The following is an 18,301-nucleotide window of genomic DNA, read 5'->3' as shown; positions in this document are numbered from 1 at the left end:
ATATATGTATGTGTGTGTGAAAATTCTGCCGCCTATAGGTTTAAGATGTTAAATTTAATCTCGGAGTGAAATTAATACAAAAATAATTGACAGCATACAACATCATACAGTAAAATAATAATATATAGTCAAATAGTTTTACAAGTGAGTAATTCAGTTCAGTCCATTCCCATATTTCGCACTTGAGAGAGGAAGCTACAGATTGTGTATGACTCACCCCTTACATGAAATGTCCTGAAATCCTGATGAATAGTTAATATTACACACGTTAGTCAACAGAGTATGCAAATGCAATGGTGACACATTGGTGTTTTTGACGGACACATTACCGTCAAAAGCTGAATAAGATTTTAATGATTAATTATGTAATGCATGATTCAGATGTAGAATCACCTGAAATCAAGTTTAGTTGTAGCTACCTACTTTAAGGTATTATATTTAGGCCACGCGTCAGCAATTGTAAGTCCACAAGACCGAAAGTGCATTTGAAGTGTGCCATTTGGGGCTACTACTACTAAATGAATTTGACACGTAATGCCCAGTACAGTATATAGGCCATATAAACCTTTAATCGTCATATAAACTGGAACGATATAAGATATGCCTTTCGTTATGGTGCCTGTATTAATTTGTGACTGGAGTAGTTTAGCCTACTTAAGATAACTAATCAACTTTAGCCTAGGATTTACATTAACATATAAGGCCATAATCATAATGATAAACATGTTAATAAACCAAATAAGTTGACAGCTGATAGATAAGTCTATTTCAATAAATCGAGCAATTTACACTAGTAGTGAAGCTAATTTCAGGTCAGAATTTCCCAACACTTTTTGTGGGAAAGTGACTTTCCCATGATTTGTGATTAGCGTAGGTCCATTTTATTTCCCATATAAATCATTAGAACTCAGACAAAACCCCTAATAAATAATTTATTCGGATATTATTCAATCACCGATTAATTAATTGTAAATATTTCGACTAGAAATGTCCACATACTTTTTGCCTTATAGTAGCCTACATTTTAGAGCTGAGCATACCGCAAGAAAAAAAGTACACACAGACACACACACACACACACACACACACACACACACACACACACACACACACACACACACACACACACACACACACACACACACACTTATTCACAAGCAACAATAAGAGCTGCGCTATTTTGGTACAGACAAATACAAGGCAGCTATAGTAGGCGAGTATCCTATATTCTGTAAACGGGTATTTCATTTTGGTATTTATTTTGCAATGTACAGTCTAAAGTTATCTAAAATGAATAAACGAACCATTTGAATCACACAGAAGAACACTATTTATTGTGCGTGTAATCTAAAAGAAGACAAGCCGCAGGGCGCTGCCTAGTGTCCTCTTCCTTGTTTTGACAATGAACGTAATGACGCTACGCGAACGGCGCCGTGCGCGATGACGCAGTGCGTAAGGCGATGGAGAGCTACAGCCGCATTGTTGTGGGGGGAAGAGAGGCGAGCTAGCCTGCTAGCATAGTGTCCATACGGCCAGTCCAATAACGACCGAAAACAGGCGCATTAGCATGGTCGAGCTGCTGTTATCCTAAGCATGTAACTCAGGCTTTTAAATGCTTATATTTGGATCCGGCAGACCGTTACGGATACCTTATATTATCATCGGAATACAACGGAGAAGAGGCTGGTGGACGGTAGAACGGCTCGTGCACGGATTAAACCTGCTGCTGCTCAGTAGGCCACACCGCTGCTGCTTTTAGCTCGGCCGTACTGCATTTAAAGCTTCCTTTAACCTCGACGACGAAGGTAAGAACAAACCGCAAGGCCCCTTTGGGTTTATTTATATATTTACAGCCTGAAATATGTGTATATATTTATATTTTCATACGCCTGTTTTGTTTTGTTTGACGCCATGTTTGCAGTAATGTCGGTGGTTCTCTCCAAACAGCATTAGCTCACTAGCACAACCACCAGCAGGCCGCCGGATACCGTGTGTGTCCTTGCTGCTCAGTTTGAGTGATTTCTTTCCAGTCCAGTGTGTTTGGCCTTGTTCTGCCCTGCCCCCTTCAAACTAACAAAAGCCTGGATGCAAATCGAGGCTGTTATCTGTTGTTACACGCCAATGCCTTAATTAAACGGGTCTGTTAATGTATCAGATTGCAGTGCTTAAAAGTCAGGTATGGATTTGAATAAAATAACGTTAGTAAATTAAGTCTCAATTTGGCAGTTACGTTAAATGCTGCTGTATCATTAATATCGTTTTTACATGTATTATTTTATAATGTCAGCTGGCGAAATGCACATATTGACAACACAAACGCAAGCGGTTTCTGTTTCTATGCCAACGGTTTCAAACTTGGGTTTAAGTTGCCATGGATACCTGATAGGATATACTTACAGTAATGCTGCCTTCACTTGCTATCGAAAATTTCCTACTGCCCACTTCTGAAGTCCTGATTTTGGGCTCGTCGTTCAATGCTGCGTTCACCATGTCATAACGTTAAGTCTCGAGATGGCAACACGTGACGTTCTATTCGGAAATGTTCACGTCCTCGGAATATTTTTACGGCAACATTATCAACACAAAAATAATTTGCAACTGTCAGGATGTACATCAGTCACGTGGTACAGGTAACATTTAGGCGCTCTCAGAAAATTCCTATCTTACAAACTGTAGTTACGAGGAAGTTGAAATCTCATTACAACATGGTGTGAGCGCACCTCAAGTGTTTTGTTGTCGGAAATAATGCATGACATGACACCAGGTTTACTGTTGCTTATTATATATAAAATGTAGCATCGCATTCGTTGACTGCAATGTAAACATTCGCTGCGCTATCTAGATAACGTTAGTCAGCTTGCTGACGATTCTGTACTTACCGTATACTATCTGATTCTGTGATTCTTGTGTATAAAACAGACAATATTCTTCAAATGCTAATTTGTATATGTAAATATCCACTAGGCCACTTCAACTTGTAGCTGTTGCATTAATCATTTTCTCCTCTGCCATGTTTAAAGTTTATGGCTGCCCAACTCGGAACTCGGTTTCCCAGTAGTAAATATTACTTGAGAGGGTTTTCATGTCCAATTTCCCACTAGAAAACTCGTATTTATGATAATACCGATAGCACGTGAAGGCAGCATTAAGGCCTGTTAAAAACCCCAAGCATGTGACTAACTTTAAAGTTTTAATATTCATTATGAGAATAGAGAAACTGACAACACGTCTATAACATAGACTGTACTAAAAGATGAACAACGCACCTTTATTCTCTTCCGTTGTAGAAAAGTGAAGCCACCAATGTCCCAATGGCGCTGACATCTTGTACTGATTCGTGACCCGAGTCTGCTCAGTAGTGAGCGTAAAGTGGAGCCGTCAAGGCCCACCTACACTCCCGCAGAATAGGTTAGTACAGTTTACAGCAGAACTATTCATAATTTCGTTGTGAAATAAACAGTTATGGAAATGTAGAAATTAAAGTTATAGCTCCAATCTCCTCCCTAAAATCCCCCAAAAAGTCTGTTGGTTCCTCAGTGACTACTTCGCTTAGAGAAGCTGTCAATCATGACGTCACACTCTTATAGCATCAAATAACTAAAAATAAACTTATTTTTTAAAAAAAGTAACATTTGAACTTGCATCAGCCGGACAAAAAACATCTAAAATGATAGAAACCATCTTTGGAAAAAAATTATTTGTAGTGTAATTTGATTTAGTTTCTCTCTAATCACCTGGGGGCGATTTAAATGTTTTGGCTTCACTTTTCAGGACTTGTGTGGCACACTTGTGCTGCGTCTCAATTCGCCTACTTATACTACGCCTTAAAAGTATGTACTCTTTTTTGTTTTATTTTAATGTTTTATTATACGTAGTTTGCTGCTTTAAAATCCTCAAGCTCCTTAAAGTCGGTGGATTCTGATTGGCTGTAAATACTGTTCTTATTCATCGTCAGCTGAAAAAAAATATTCTGAAAGTGTTGCCAATGATACCATCCCTCTGTTATTATCATTATAGTTGTAGTGTGGACTTTAAAATTAATTGAGTGCCCTTGGTGTGAACAGGCCTCAAAAATAACTACTCAGAGGAGCGATATTGTCGCAATTACTTTCAGAACAATATTTCTCCAGCTGATTGTTAATTTTTCTGGATGCTAAAATAGTTATTGTTATCTTTGTAGTTATTGTTCTTGGTGTGAACAGGCCTTTACTGTGTAGTTGCAGTTTTGGATTGGTTTCATAGCATGCATGTTTGTAATTCAATCTAGAATTGGAGATTTATAGGCAACTTTTTTTTTATTCAAAATGAAATGAAATCTGTGGGGGATACAAATTGTGGCTTGAAACAGTTAAAAGTTGATGTGTGCTTTTCTTGTACTTCAGTTCCTCTGAGGCATTCAAAATGAGGAAGAAGGTTCGACACAATCGTGTCGCCACCCCGCAGAGGCCTTCCTCGCCCATCAAACCTTCACGCAACCGCGAGACCTTGACATACGCAGAGGCTCAGCGCATGGTCGAGCTCGAGATCGACGGCCGCGTTCATCGGCTCAGCATTTACGACAAACTGGATGTCATCGACAGCGATGACCCTTTAGCTCAGGAGATCAGCGAATGCACCAGCAACAAGGAGAACACAGAGAAGCCACAACAGGTTCTTGTGCGCTCTGTGCGGCTCAAAAACAACCAGCAGAAGAAGGGCGTCGCTTTGACGACTGTGCAGGGTTTGCCAGCTCAGGGCAGGCTCCCAGAGCCAAAGATCCGAACGGTTGAGTACAACCTCCCAGCGGTGCCGCGAAGGCCGTCTGCATACTTCACCTACGTGGAAAAGACGCTAGACGAGCTCGACGAAGAGGTGGAATACGACATGGACGAGGAAGACTACGCCTGGCTTGAGCTGATCAATGAGAAGAGGAAGAGCGACGGCTATAGCCAGGTCTCTCAGAACCTCTTTGAGTTCCTCATGGACCGTTTCGAGAAGGAGTCTTTCTTCGAGAGCCAGGGCCAAGGAGATCCGCAGCCACTTATCGACGAGGACGCCGTTTGCTGCATTTGCATGGACGGTGAGTGCCAGAACAGTAACGCAATTCTATTCTGTGACATGTGTAATCTCGCCGTGCATCAGGAGTGTTACGGTGTCCCCCATATCCCAGAGGGCCGCTGGCTTTGCCGCCACTGCTTAAATTCTCCTTCCCAGCTCGCAGAGTGCATATTCTGTCCGAATAAAGGTGGCGCGCTTAAGAGAACAGACGACGATCGATGGGGGCACGTGGTCTGTGCCATCTGGGTCCCAGAAGTCGGTTTCACCAATACTGTTTTCATCGAACCAATTGATGGCGTGGCAAACATTCCTCCAGCTCGCTGGAAACTCACCTGTTACCTGTGTAAGAAGAAAGGAGTGGGTGCCTGCATTCAGTGCAGCAAAGCCAACTGTTACACGGCTTTCCATGTGAGCTGCGCTCAGAAAGCCGGTCTCTATATGAAGATGGAGCCCATCAAAGAGGTCACTGAATCAGGAGCCACTGCGTTCTCTGTGAAGAAAACGGTGTACTGCTGCTCTCATACCCCAAACGGTTGCGTGAGGAGACCTCTTACTATATACGAGGACTCCAAACCCAAGAATGGTTTATGTCAGAAGGCCGCTCACAGGGAGAGAGCAAAAGGATGCCAGAAGAAGAAGAACAAAAAGCCAGAATCTGAGGCAGTTGCAGTGGTTCCGACGGTTTCTGGGCCTAGCATTACGCCTAAAAGGTAGGTGTGCATTTGACAAAATGTTTTTATGGAAAGAATCGCTGAATCTTTGTTTTGAATGGTTATAGGGCTGCACGATGTGATTGTGATGTGACTTTTTCTGCAAAATATGTTACGTTATGAAGACATACAGTAACATTCACCAGATGGATTCTAGAATGAGTGGGGAGGTTTTGTTAGGGAGTGCAAAAATAAAAATAATTTAAAAAGCTGGAAAAAGTTTTTTTTTACCCCTGAAGACAATTTGGTATAAAATAAAAATGAGTTATTTTTATTGTGATTAAATATCTTAAATTAGAAATATGTTATAATATGTAAAAATGACATGCTATATACATAGTATATAACATAAAAATAAAAAATATACAACATAACATACAAAAAAAATTACATTTTAAAGTAAAACTGCAAAAATAGGATACTAATATTTACATCTTATTTTCATCATTTTCAAATGCTAAACAATTGAGCTTTTAAATGGATGTATGCGCTGCCCCTATCAGAGTGAAACTCTGCACTTTGCATGTGCATGGATGAGCAGTGCCACTCTGGAAGCGGTAGCGTATATATATTTAATTTAATCGCAGTCTGCATGATTTCTCAATTGTACTAAGCCATATTGTGAAATTGTCTTTGTCAATATATCGTGCAGCCCTAGTTTTGATTCTCTGTGATTCCCTTGCGTTTGACTTGTGGTTCTCCTTCCTTATAGTTTCAACACAATCCTCAATCAAGTTTCTGTCCAGAAGAAGAAAGTGTTTGTGGAACGGGTTCTCAGTTACTGGATGCTCAAGAGGCAGTCGAGGAATGGCGTCCCGCTAATAAGGCGCCTGCAGACTGCCATACAGCCGCAAAAAGAAACAGAACAGGTGAGACTCTCTTGGACAGGAGTGATTGACAGCCCGTGTCATATGAATTGTGTAGTATGAAAGAGGATTTGTTTTTGAATGACAGGCACCAAAAGGCGAGGACCGTCAAGCTCTGACGGAGCAGTTAAAGGACTGGCACCGTTTACGGCATGACCTGGAGCGCGCTCGCTTACTGCTGGAGCTCATCCGCAAGAGAGAGAAGCTAAAGAGAGAGGAGGTACAATTATCATTCTCAGATCTTGGGATGCCAGGTGGAAGAGAAAGAAATATTTATTTATTTATAATATCAAAGTACTGGTACCTTTGAGATTCCTGATGTTCTTGACAAAGTTAATGTAATTTCGCCATATTTTGGTCTGTTTTCTACAGATGAAGTTGCAGCAATCGGTTTTGGAGATGCAACTCACTCCGTTTCCTGTCCTGCTGCGAGCAGTGCTGGATCAGCTGCAGGAGAGGGACCAGGCTAAAATCTTTGCCCAGCCTGTCAACGTCAAAGAGGTAAGGCTGTCTCATTCCTGTGGGCTATGAGTCATGTTGACCTTATCAAACTCTAAATTGTTCTTATATGAAGATTCCTGGTGTGAGAAAATTGCATAAAACAGACAAGTTTAATTTTGCTTTATAGAAATTAAATGTATAGTGCATATTGTTTTATGAAAAACAAAATGTTATGTAGCGTTTGACTTTTCTTCCTTGCACCATAAAAACACAGAACAATATTTCAGGCTTTGAAGCAGTATTTTAAAATATTTGTCGTCATAATATTTTGGGCTCTTTTGCATCAAAGTATAAAAACCCTTATGATTGTTTTGATGGATTTTTTCTTAATTTGTTCTTTATTGTTTTGATGGTTTTACTGTCATTCTAAAATTTGGGAAAATTTTGAATGAGCTGGTGTCTCCAGATTCTTTGAGTGTACATAAAGCTAGTAGGTTTGTTCTATGTTTGATTTCCTTCTTGTGTACAGGTTCCTGATTATCTAGACCACATCAAACACCCCATGGACTTCTCTACAATGAGACAACGCATTGACGACCATGGATATAAGAACCTGGATGAGTTTGAGGATGACTTCAACCTCATTATAAACAACTGCATGAAGTACAACGCCAAGGACACCTTTTTCTACCGCGCTGCTGTGCGTTTGCGAGATCACGGTGGAGCGATCCTCAGGAAGACACGGCGGGACACAGATCGGATAGGTTTTGACTTCGCCAGTGGAATGCACCTCGCTGAGCCTCCTAAGATAGAGACACCTCCATCATTTACCTGGGATGATGGTAATTCCCTACCTGTTACATTTCTATATTAGACTACTTAAAATTGCAAGTTACAGAGTTTGGTTTATTGGTGAACTCTTATAGATTTTATTCTGTTTTTGTACCAGTTGACCGACTGTTAAATCCAGGCAATCGCGCACACATGTCTAAGGAGGAACAGTTGAAAAAGCTGTTGGAAATGCTGGATTTAACCAGTGCCATGAAGTCATGTCCTTCCAGGAGCAAACGGCTCAAGTTGCTCAAAAAGACCATCAGTGATGTGCGAATGGAAATGGGTCACAAAAAGGAGCCCCCTCCATTGGAGCAGAATAATCCCAAGAAAGAGGAAAAAGCACCTCTTTTTGTACCAGAAGCTACTGAGGAAGAAGGTGCACTCCTATTGAATCATGTCATTTTTTTTTTAATGTAGAAAAACCACTTCACATAATTTGACCTATATATACTGTGGGGTCCAAATGTTATTTTACAACACATTATTGTTAATTTTTTTAACACTATATATATATATATATATGCATTTAAAATCCAGCCCAGTCAGCATTCAATAATATATGAAAGAAAACCAAGTTACATCCTTGGTACATCCTTACACCATTTGGTCTACGCATTAAAATCCATCTGGAGAATCTGAAAGTGGATTTAAATATTTTGGAACAGACACATTTTTGCAGAAATCAAAAACTCATCCGATTGATTATCACCATCAATTTTTGGACATAAGAGCAATGTTCACACAACATACCCCAATATACACAGATGGATCTAGATCTGGAAATCAAGTGGCAACAGCTTTTGCAATTAATGAACAGCGTCAGGGTATACGCATCCCTGACCAAAGTTCAGTTTTCACTGCAGAAGCAAATGCTCTATTAGTGGCATTTAAGTTCATTGAGATTTCTTCACAACAGGATTTTTTTTAAATAATCACTGATTCAAAATCATGTCAGTGCTTAAGGTTACATGAAATAAATCTTGTTTTTAGGAAAAAACATATATTCTCTTTTAATAAACACTGGGATCAAGTCATTTACACACGATTTCAGATAGGACCCTTGAGACTTGCAGAAAATGTTACTATTAGAAGATAATTCACCAAAGTGTAATCTTGTCAGATTCTACTGTCCATTAAACATATTTTGTTGGACTGTAATACTACTTCTACCCCTTTGAGAAATGTTTATTCTGATGATACTTCTGAAAAGGTTTTAACCAAGTAAACCCAAGTTTAGTCTTCAGGTTTTTTAGAAAAACATTAATCTTAAACAAACACCTTTAGTTTTATTTTTGAATAACTAAACCTGGCTCTCGCCTTGAATATAGTTGTAGAAGCTGACATGGCGTTGAAAAAGGAAAGAAAAATTGTATGTTTTTAATTTACACGTTATATAATAATAGCATAATAATTTGAACTTTTTTTAAATAGCATGTTTTGGTAATTTCTCTGTTTAAATTATTGATTTTAATTATCTTCCTTGATTGCTGGTTAAAAGCCATTTTAGCCTCCTTTAAGAACTGTGTTACTATTCAAAATGGGTTTGTACTAAATATTTGATCTATCATTACAGGTGACAAGTCATTACCTCCCAAACTTGAGCCTTCAGACTCTGTGCCACTCCTGAAAAGCTCAGACAGTCCCTGTGAACCTCCGACACTGAAACCCATGGAGCCCAGCCCTGAAAAGTGCCCGAAAAAGGTCAAATTTGACAGGGAGACGTTCTCTACCTCACTTCTTAACGGTCTCTCCCCTGACATTCTGCCCTCTGAAAATAACGTTATGGTCGCTACCTCCACTCTAACTGAACAAGCGAATATGGTCAACCGGCGAACGGCTGTGCTGTTCCGAAAGTCAAAGAGTCCACAGAAGCCGTCAAACCCAAGTGAATCCTCAATTGACTGCCCTCAGCTGGGAACTAAGACGTTCCTGTCGGTGGTCATCCCTCGGCTCGAAACCCTTCTCCAGCGCAGGAAGCGGACGCGCAGTGCGAGTGGAGACAGCCAGGATGACAACGAGGATGAGTGTCCGATCAAACGCTTGGATACTGGTAAACAGCTTACACTTTTAATCTCGAGAAACATGGTACCGTTGCCTTAGTGTATTTTAGACAATGTTTTGTATCTGCAGGCTTGTCTAATGGGTTTTCGGAGCCAAAGAAGGGGCTTCCTGTGAATCGAACGCCAGAGCCCCGCCGCCGCTGTGCTTCAGAGTCCAGCATTTCTTCCAGCGGAAGCGGGAGCATACAGGAAAACACAAGGTGGGAACGAGTACATAAAGTACAATTTCTAAATGCGTACTATACAATGTCGTAATAAATAAAAAAGGCCATATTATGCCCTTTTACAAAGTCTTGATTTTGTTTTTGGGTTCGGTTTCCAACAGTTTTCAATGGTTTTCAAAACATTCTTTTTCACATTCTACATTACTGCAGCACCTCTCTTCTCAGTCTTTCAGTAACGTTCTGGTTTCTATGAAGCCCCCCTTTTTCGAAAAGTGCAATGGGCTCTTATTGGTCGGCAGGAGCAGTGTGTTGTGATTTGTCAACCTCTTTAAGCGTGTTTGGGAATGTCACAGCGTTTACCATAACCACGAGTTTCTATGCAGTACTAATGCAACTTAACCAGGCCTCTGCCCTTTTTTTTTCTCCATAATCTTTGGGTGGGAATTATTTAAATAAGAATTGTGACGCGTTAATTCCCAGAAGAAAACTCAAGACTACAATCAAGGGGTTTCAGGAATTTCAGAAACAGTGCACACTGATATAGAGAACAACTCCCTTTGGGAGTGACTATGTGATTTGTAACTTTGCAGACCTTTTTTGTGCTCGAACAGCAACATTACACGCTAAAAATGTAAAAAGCATAATAGATCCTCTTTGAAAGGCTTTTTTTCCCTTCTCTTTTAGCGATGTCAGTCACACAAAGAGCGGGAAAGGGAAGCTGGCGATGACGAGACGAAATACGACGGATGATAAAAAAGAGCTGGTCAATTGCGTGGAAACGGGGAACATTTCCAAAGCCAACAAGCTGGCAGCAGGTAAGCATCCAGCTGTTTGCAGGCGTGAACGGGTATGTGGGATTGTACACCGTTCTGAGAAATGGGTCAGACCCAGTTCTGGCAGCTGCATTGGTGTCCCGTCAGCTCTGTGGAAGCTCACTGTTCTTCCTCTTGCTTGCTTTTGCCACTGACCTGCTCTTCATGGCTTTGTCTAACATAATAAAGAGCTCTGCCTACTGCCGTAGTGTCTGCATGTTGAAACCCTCATGTTTTAATAATCATCATGGCTTATCCTGTCCCTCTGGGTAGTTGCTTTATTACGTTTGCTCTTTAACATGGCGCTTGATGGGACGGCTCATCTGAAAACGAAAATCCTGTCATCATTTACTCACCCTCATGTCTTTCCAAATCATTCTTTTCTCTGTAAAACACGTGAAATGTTGATTTATTTGCTGCTTTCTTTTCCATACAGTGAAACTGTATATTGAGCACAAGCTCACGATGTTATGATGATTATATTAGCATTCACACCAACACACAATAACTTTTTCATTTTAAGCGTGCTCTGCAGTTTTGTCGTTTGCCGCTTTAAAGGCTCAATCTCTTTATAGTCAGGTGGTTTCGAAATTCTGATTGGCTGTCAGTGTTTTTATTGTTTATAAGTTGGACAAAATTGTTCTGAAAGTGATTCCAATGATATCGTTCCTCTGTCGTTATCGTTATAGCTGTGGTGTGAAGTTCACTATTCTCCTAGAATTAGAACTAGGGCTGTTATGAATTATGAAAAAAAAAATATATATATATATATCACAGTTAATGTAAATACCGGTATATTTTGACATCCCTGATTAAAATGTTTATTAAAACCTAGTAGTTATACTTGGTGTGAACCAGCCTTAACACTGAAATTTATTCATGTAGCTATTCAAAATAGTAGCTCTGAAACACTTTTTGCATTTCTGCATATTCAGATTTGGCCAATTACCTTGTTTTGTGTCACATAATTTTATATATATATATATATATATATATATATATACACACTGTATATATATACACGTATACAAAGCAAATGAGATTTGACTGGTATGGCATAGGGGAAGATTTTAAGTAAATGGAGACTTAAAAGTCGGCATGTTCTTTATGCAAATCTGTTATGACTTAAGAGGTCATGTGGACTGCTTTTATCACGTTTTTGTAGCTTGAAATTCCCAGTTCTTGCATAGAAAAAAAGCCGGAAAAAAAACATGTATTTTTGTGTTAAAGGAAAGAAGGGTGGGGCTTTTTGAACTACTTAGGGTGTGTAAAGGATGACGGAATTTGTATTTTTTGATGAACCAACCCTTTAAAGATAATTTCCCCCCAAACAGTATTTCTTGACTGCTTACCAACGATATGCTGAGTGAAATCTTTTGGCCTACCACGTGCTTTCTCAGAAATAGAAGGCTTACTTCTGCATTCTGACCCGCAAGCATGTCAGAGTCTTAAGTGGGCTCATTAGTCACGTGACATGTTTGGCTTTTCCAGACCACACCAAAACCATTTTCAGCACATTTTTTTAAAATTCGATTTGAATTAAAAATATACAAATCAATTTGTTTTTTAAGTGGCATTAGAAGCATAATGGTGTCTGGTTATTGGCTCGGCATGCTTCCGTTAAAGAAATGATCCGCTGCTGATTGGCTAAATACTGCCGTGGCTCTTGAGGTGTTCTGCGCCATTTTTTACGGTGAACCCCTCATAACTTTCCATTATTCCTACTTTCATAGAGATTGACAGCAGCAATATTTGGATGCCTGCTAACACTACACCACTAAATCTGGAGCCCCTTAAACTAGTTTGGGCCAAACTTAGTGGATATCCTTCCTATCCTGCCTTGGTGAGTGTGCATGTGTGCATGCCGTCAGAGACTGGTTCTCCTTCTCTTCCTCTTCATTATTTCATGCATCTGCCTCCTCAGTGGCCAACAGTCAACCATAACATTATTGCCAGGTGGTACAACCAGGATATGCATGTGCGTATTATTATTATTTTTTTATTTTTATTTTTTCGTGTATGTGAGTGTACATGTGTGTGTGTGCGCGTTCCTGTGTTTGGTGGCAACCATTTCCATTTCCAACAGTTTATACATTAGCGGTCACAGGCACACTCCAGTTACCAGGTTACCACGACTTTCGAGATGCACGTTCAAAGATTGCTGTTTTTGATGGCCTCTCTGCCCACCTGTAGATCATAGATCCTCAGATGCCTCGGGCGGGTTGCCATCTCAACGACGAGTACATTCCCACGCCTCCACGGGACGTGCTCAGGGTCGGAGAGCTGATGCAGTACAGGTCCAAGGAGAAACTCTTCCTCGTCCGCTTCTTCGACAGCAGACGCAACTGGTGAGAAGTCATTCTTTGAGATAAGCGTTCAAATACAGTGAAATGTCTTGACAATGTGTCTAGCACCAGATGTTTTTAAGCTGTCCTGGCAGGATGGGATTTTATTAAATGTACTTTTAGGGCAGTCAAAATTAATTTTTAACACGTACACTGAATTTAGGTTTCATTTAAATAAGATTAAAAGTATTTTGTTCAATTGACACAATTAGCAGGCATTCAATTAATGAACCCCCCCCATTTAATGTTAGTCTAGTACTTAGATAATATTAAAATTAAAATGTATTACATTTTGCTTTTTATGTGACAATAGCCTCTTTCACATAGCAATCCCACTAAATTACCGTACAATTGCCAGACGACTTTACCGGTAAATTCAAAAATGTGCTGTTCACACAAGCAACAGGATTCTAGCTTTTTACCGGTAACAGACCATTAACACATCAGTTCCAAAATACTAGTAAACTCTGTCATTAACCGGAAGTGACCTCTAAAGTTGTTGACAAATCTCTTCTTTTGCCCAGAAGAAGAGAAGCTCTGTAGTTTCGTTATCACTCCAATTTGAAGACATTTGTAAACAGTGTTGAGTAAGCGCGTCATCTGCGTCATAATTTTATGAATAGCTCAGAGCCGTTGCTCTTTCAACGGCTTGTGATTGGCCAAATCACTTCTTACGTCAGCATGTTCTGACCTCGTACGTGGAAAATACTGGTACCGGTAATCTTCATTCAGTGTTCATACAGCGCATATACCGGTAATTTACTGGTAATGTTACAACCACCCTTACTGGTAAATTGCCGGAACCAATTTTACCGGTTTATTTTAAAAAGGTCCTGTTCACACATGATCTGTTACTGGTAATTTACCAGTAAAAACTGTTTGAAAGGGTCTAATAATTCTATTTTTAAATAATTACAATTTTACAAAAATAAAAAAGTAATTATTTCATTTTAAAGGTACAATCTGTCATTATTTCGCCGCCAGAGGTCGCATTTTCAAAACAATAACAAAGACGAAGCTTGATGACGTTTTGAAGGAGAGTGGAACGATGGGAGATGTTGTTTCACCATCAAGAGATGTATGGAATTCACAAATCATATGAATTATATCAGCTAATAAATTAGATTTTATATTACCTGTACGTTTGATGTACTATTTTTATGCCATCGTAATGAATTGCAAGGAACGTGAAATGTAATGCTATATTAGCCTGTTACTAATATGTGACTATTTGTCAAATGATTTGGTGGGTTAATGCTGCACAGTTTTACACATATAAAACAATCGTACTAAAAGTACATTTGAACAAACCCACAGTATTTGCAAGTAATGGCTAAATATTTTTGTGCAACACATAGCCTACTGTATTTAATTTCACTGACATAGACTTGGTCACCAGACTTGATTAAAAAGCATTACTGAGGTTCAAACAAAGTTCAATATAACTGTGTGTACAATAAATCATATTTTCTTACCTGTCTACTAAAACGCATGCGAGAGCAGAGTCTCTGTCGTCAGATCAAGTCCCAAATTTGAATCCATCTCGAAAACGTCACGCTGGTATTGATATTGATTGATTGTTTTATTTCTCTGTTTTTCCCAAAGCCTGCTTGCCTCAGTTGATCTACGTTTAAGTTTATCTTTTTTTTCTTCTTTACTCGCCGATCAATAATCGTGAACCATAATGAGTGAACGACACAACAGCGGTGTGCGAGATATTGTATCATAGACTCCTCATGAACGGCTTACCTATAGCGGCGTCTATGGTCTCTACAAACAAAAACCTAGGACAGCGCGGATATTACGTCATTAATATGCGACAATGACGAGGGACGAGACAGTATTTAAAACTGGAATTTCTCTGGATTTACAAATCCTTGGGAACTTTTGGGATAATGTTATGTAAGTGGTTTTTGAATATTTTATTACAAAAATCTTACATATTGTACCTTTAAAAGGGTCTTAATACATTTAAATATACAATTACCTTTGTGTTAGTAAGGGTACTAACAAGGAGATAGGTATTATCATATTTAGGAGTATGCGTCATTGAAATATTTTAAAACGCCTTTCTTATCCAACCGTCTGTTTCTGTAGTATTGTGTTGGGTATCCGTTTCAGTGTGGACAGAGAATAGGCTGGTTGGGACACAGTGTTACGTTTAAAAGTTCTGCTTCTGCTGTCTTTTTAAAATAACTATGTACTCTTTTAATCTCCATCAGGCAATGGCTTCCTAAATCCAAGATGGTACCATTCGGAATCGACGAGACCTTAGACAAAAGCAAAATGTTGGAGGGCAGAACGTCAGGCATCCGTAAAGCTGTGCAAAGCGCCTTCAACCGTGCCATGAACCATTTGAGCCTTGTCCAGGACTTAGGCGCTGGAGATTAATCCCCGTTCAGGAGGGGGGATACTGGAGGGTCTCATCAAGCCCCACGTTTACCCGAAGCTACGCTCCCGTATCCGACTGGCCGTGTTTACCGAGCCCCTCCCTCCCAATTCTGTTAGGAGCCGGCGAGTTTCTCAACCTATGAATGTGAGAGGGCCTTCACTCTCCTGTAATGTGCTGCAAGACTGCTGTGAACTCTCACACTGCCATCTACTTTCCTTTACACTTCCATCACCATCCACGATACACCTCGTGTTTAACTCTGGCTGTAAATAACGTCATCCTAAATTATCCAACACTAATTTATTGGTTTTTTTTGTTTTTGTTTGTACCGCACATGACCTCCTGGAAGATTTCTACTCCAAGGTAATTTCTCAACCGCGCTGAGGTGCGAACCCATCTGGTGCTACATCACGTGCAAAGCCTTGATTTTTCCATACTAGAGACTTTTGGAAGGGGCTGACGCACTTACTGTATCAAACTTTTGTTGTTGTTTCTTTTTTTTTAACGGTTAAGTTATTGTAATGTCAATGCAAGCTTCTCCTCCTTGGCATTAACATGTTATCTACTTTTTTATATAAAAATATTCTTATGGGACACAACTAAGTGATGTTTGTAAATATTTATATAAAGCTAAGAAATTATATACATGTAATACTTTAGAGTGGTTAAAAAAAAATTCGGAGAAGAGGAAACAACAGTAGCGATGAAAGCCAGAAGTGCATCACTCATGCAAAACCAAAAATTTTGCTGCCCAGTTTTAGTTTTTTTTGTTTTTTTGGAATGATTATTCCCTTTTTTCATATTAGTTTGTGTGAATGTTTCAGGCAGGTAGTATGAAAAAATAATTCCCCCAATTTGTTGCTTTTTATTTTACTGTGCTCTCGGGAACTGTATTGTAGGTCTGAATAAAGATGTGCCTGTACAAAGGTGTTGTATTAGGACAAAGAAAAGTATGCAAAACTTTATATTTGGAGTAGGCATATTTTGGTGGAAGCTGTGTTTGCCTATTTTTGCTTTGTGCGTGGGTGTTTTAATCATAACCATCTGTTGTGACTGTTTATCTGTCTCTCTCTCCAGTATGGATTCTGGGTAGCATTCTGGGTTAAAAACACTTTTTTTTTTAATGAATGTCTTGTATTGACCGGTACTCTTGTTTCTTTTCTCTGGGAGGATCACATTATAGCCAATGATAGTGAGTGCTGGCGAGATCCAGTATTTTTTAAGTACACTGAAAATAAACACAAAAAAATTTAAAATTGTGCTTCGTTTGTCTTTTTTTATGATTGATTTCTTAACATTACTGAAGGTAACATCAACTCTAATGCTCTGCTTGAAATTATCTACTTTATTGACTACTATGTTTGGGGCCCAAATGTGTAAATAATAGTAAATTTAGAAATGAAACCATTATTTTTCTTCAATTCTTTTAATAATTTGAGAACTTTAAAAATGTTATTGTATTTTTTTAACTAAGTGGTATTACTTTAGTATAAAATGTTATTAATATGTTGAGTTTGTGTTTTATATTGTTCAGTTTCATTAGAGAATTTTAGTACATTGTTTTTTGGCCTTTTGAACACACCAACACTATATATATATATATATATATATATAAATAATGCTGCCTTATGTTTAACTATTTTAAATTACTTAAATACTTTTTTCACATCTACACTCCATACACCGTAATAACAAAGCAAAAAATAGATCTGTGACAACTTTTTAAATCTATTCAAAAGTGTCCATATGTGTGTGTTATTTTAGTACATTAAGTTAAGCTAAATGAAAATGAGAAATGTTGAAATATGAAATATTTGTTTTTATATATTTTATTACACTTATTTAAAGAAATTATTTTTATGGCTGTAGTTCACCTCCAACAAAGTCAAATGTATTTTCAGAAATGTTTCTGGTATCCATTTTAGTATGTTCCAGGCCAATTTGATACAAGTAAAATATAGGAAAAAATTACAATAAAATAAGCACTTGGCAGGAGTGAGCTGCTACAATGTGAATCTTAATCAGTATTTTAATGGAAAAATTCATTGCATTTATTCTGGTTTTATATCTGGTATATCTGAGGCCCCCAAACATAAGCTGTAACATAGGCCTATTTTTCACGTATGGAAGTCTGTTATCAAGTATCAATTTTGTGAGAAGAAGTGTCAAGCACACTTTTAAGTTAAGTATATTTTTCAAGCTATTAAAATGGCCTTGGGGTCTCTCATGCATCATTGAATTTGCCATCAATTTAAGCACTAAATCACTAGATGGAGCTCTTGAACCGAACACAGCGTTGATGATGGTCGTACTCCGGATGGCCCAGCAAGACCCCCACCTAACAAAAGCGGTTAAGCTCTGACAGAATGTGATTGTAAAAGATCTCTTCCAAACTTTAATAATCTTCTTGCAAGGTCAGCATTGTCGGTTGTAAAGCAGATTAAAGAGCTCTTTTATTCCGGATCAGCACTACCTGTTCCAGAGATGTCTGGCTTGTCAACCAACAAGCATGCTGTGCAATCTCTCTTTCCCTTTCTCTTCTTCATTTGTCCCACACGTTCTGTGCCTCTGTTTATCCCTGTTTGCGTTTTCTACTAGTGTGCTTCGGCATATCATCTGCAAACATACCTGTTTGCAAAA

At 38.9% G+C, this 18,301-nt stretch overlaps 1 protein-coding gene across 5 annotated transcripts; it reads left to right on the top strand.

Annotated features, from left to right (window-relative positions):
* The first annotated feature begins 1,442 nt into the window (after positions 1 to 1,442).
* On the top strand, positions 1,443 to 16,917 carry brd1b (bromodomain containing 1b). 5 transcript variants are annotated; one of them, XM_077210943.1, is made up of 14 exons: positions 1,448 to 1,805; positions 3,288 to 3,408; positions 4,383 to 5,747; positions 6,460 to 6,616; positions 6,702 to 6,833; positions 6,986 to 7,114; positions 7,584 to 7,896; positions 8,004 to 8,264; positions 9,462 to 9,938; positions 10,019 to 10,148; positions 10,797 to 10,927; positions 12,658 to 12,767; positions 13,118 to 13,272; positions 15,492 to 16,917. In XM_077210943.1, the coding sequence occupies exons 3-14, from the start codon at positions 4,402 to 4,404 to the stop codon at positions 15,658 to 15,660; spliced, it is 3,510 nt and encodes a 1,169-aa protein (XP_077067058.1). In that variant the 5' UTR covers positions 1,448 to 1,805; positions 3,288 to 3,408; positions 4,383 to 4,401; the 3' UTR covers positions 15,661 to 16,917. The 5 variants fall into 5 exon arrangements, 4 of the variants coding, with proteins under 4 accessions (XP_077067059.1, XP_077067061.1, XP_077067058.1 ...); XM_077210946.1 differs by lacking the exon at positions 12,658 to 12,767 and having other exon boundaries at positions 1,446 to 1,805; XR_013196656.1 differs by lacking the exon at positions 3,288 to 3,408 and having other exon boundaries at positions 12,658 to 12,902; positions 13,011 to 13,272.
* Positions 16,918 to 18,301: the final 1,384 nt, after the last annotated feature.

Source organism: Siphateles boraxobius, unplaced genomic scaffold, assembly GCF_051911475.1.
Source record: "Siphateles boraxobius isolate OS27281-9 unplaced genomic scaffold, OSU_SipBor_1 65, whole genome shotgun sequence".
NCBI classification, from domain to species: Eukaryota; Metazoa; Chordata; class Actinopteri; order Cypriniformes; family Leuciscidae; genus Siphateles; species Siphateles boraxobius.
This window is presented reverse-complemented; position numbering and strand designations above follow the sequence as displayed.

Coding starts and splice junctions, on each gene's coding strand:
- brd1b (XM_077210942.1), top strand. CDS start 4,402: ATGAGGAAGAAGGTTCGACACAATCGTGTCGCCACCCCGCAGAGGCCT. Junction 6,834..6,985: donor AGAAGCTAAAGAGAGAGGAG/GTACAATTATCA, acceptor TGTTTTCTACAG/ATGAAGTTGCAGCAATCGGT. Junction 9,939..10,018: donor GATCAAACGCTTGGATACTG/GTAAACAGCTTA, acceptor TTGTATCTGCAG/GCTTGTCTAATGGGTTTTCG.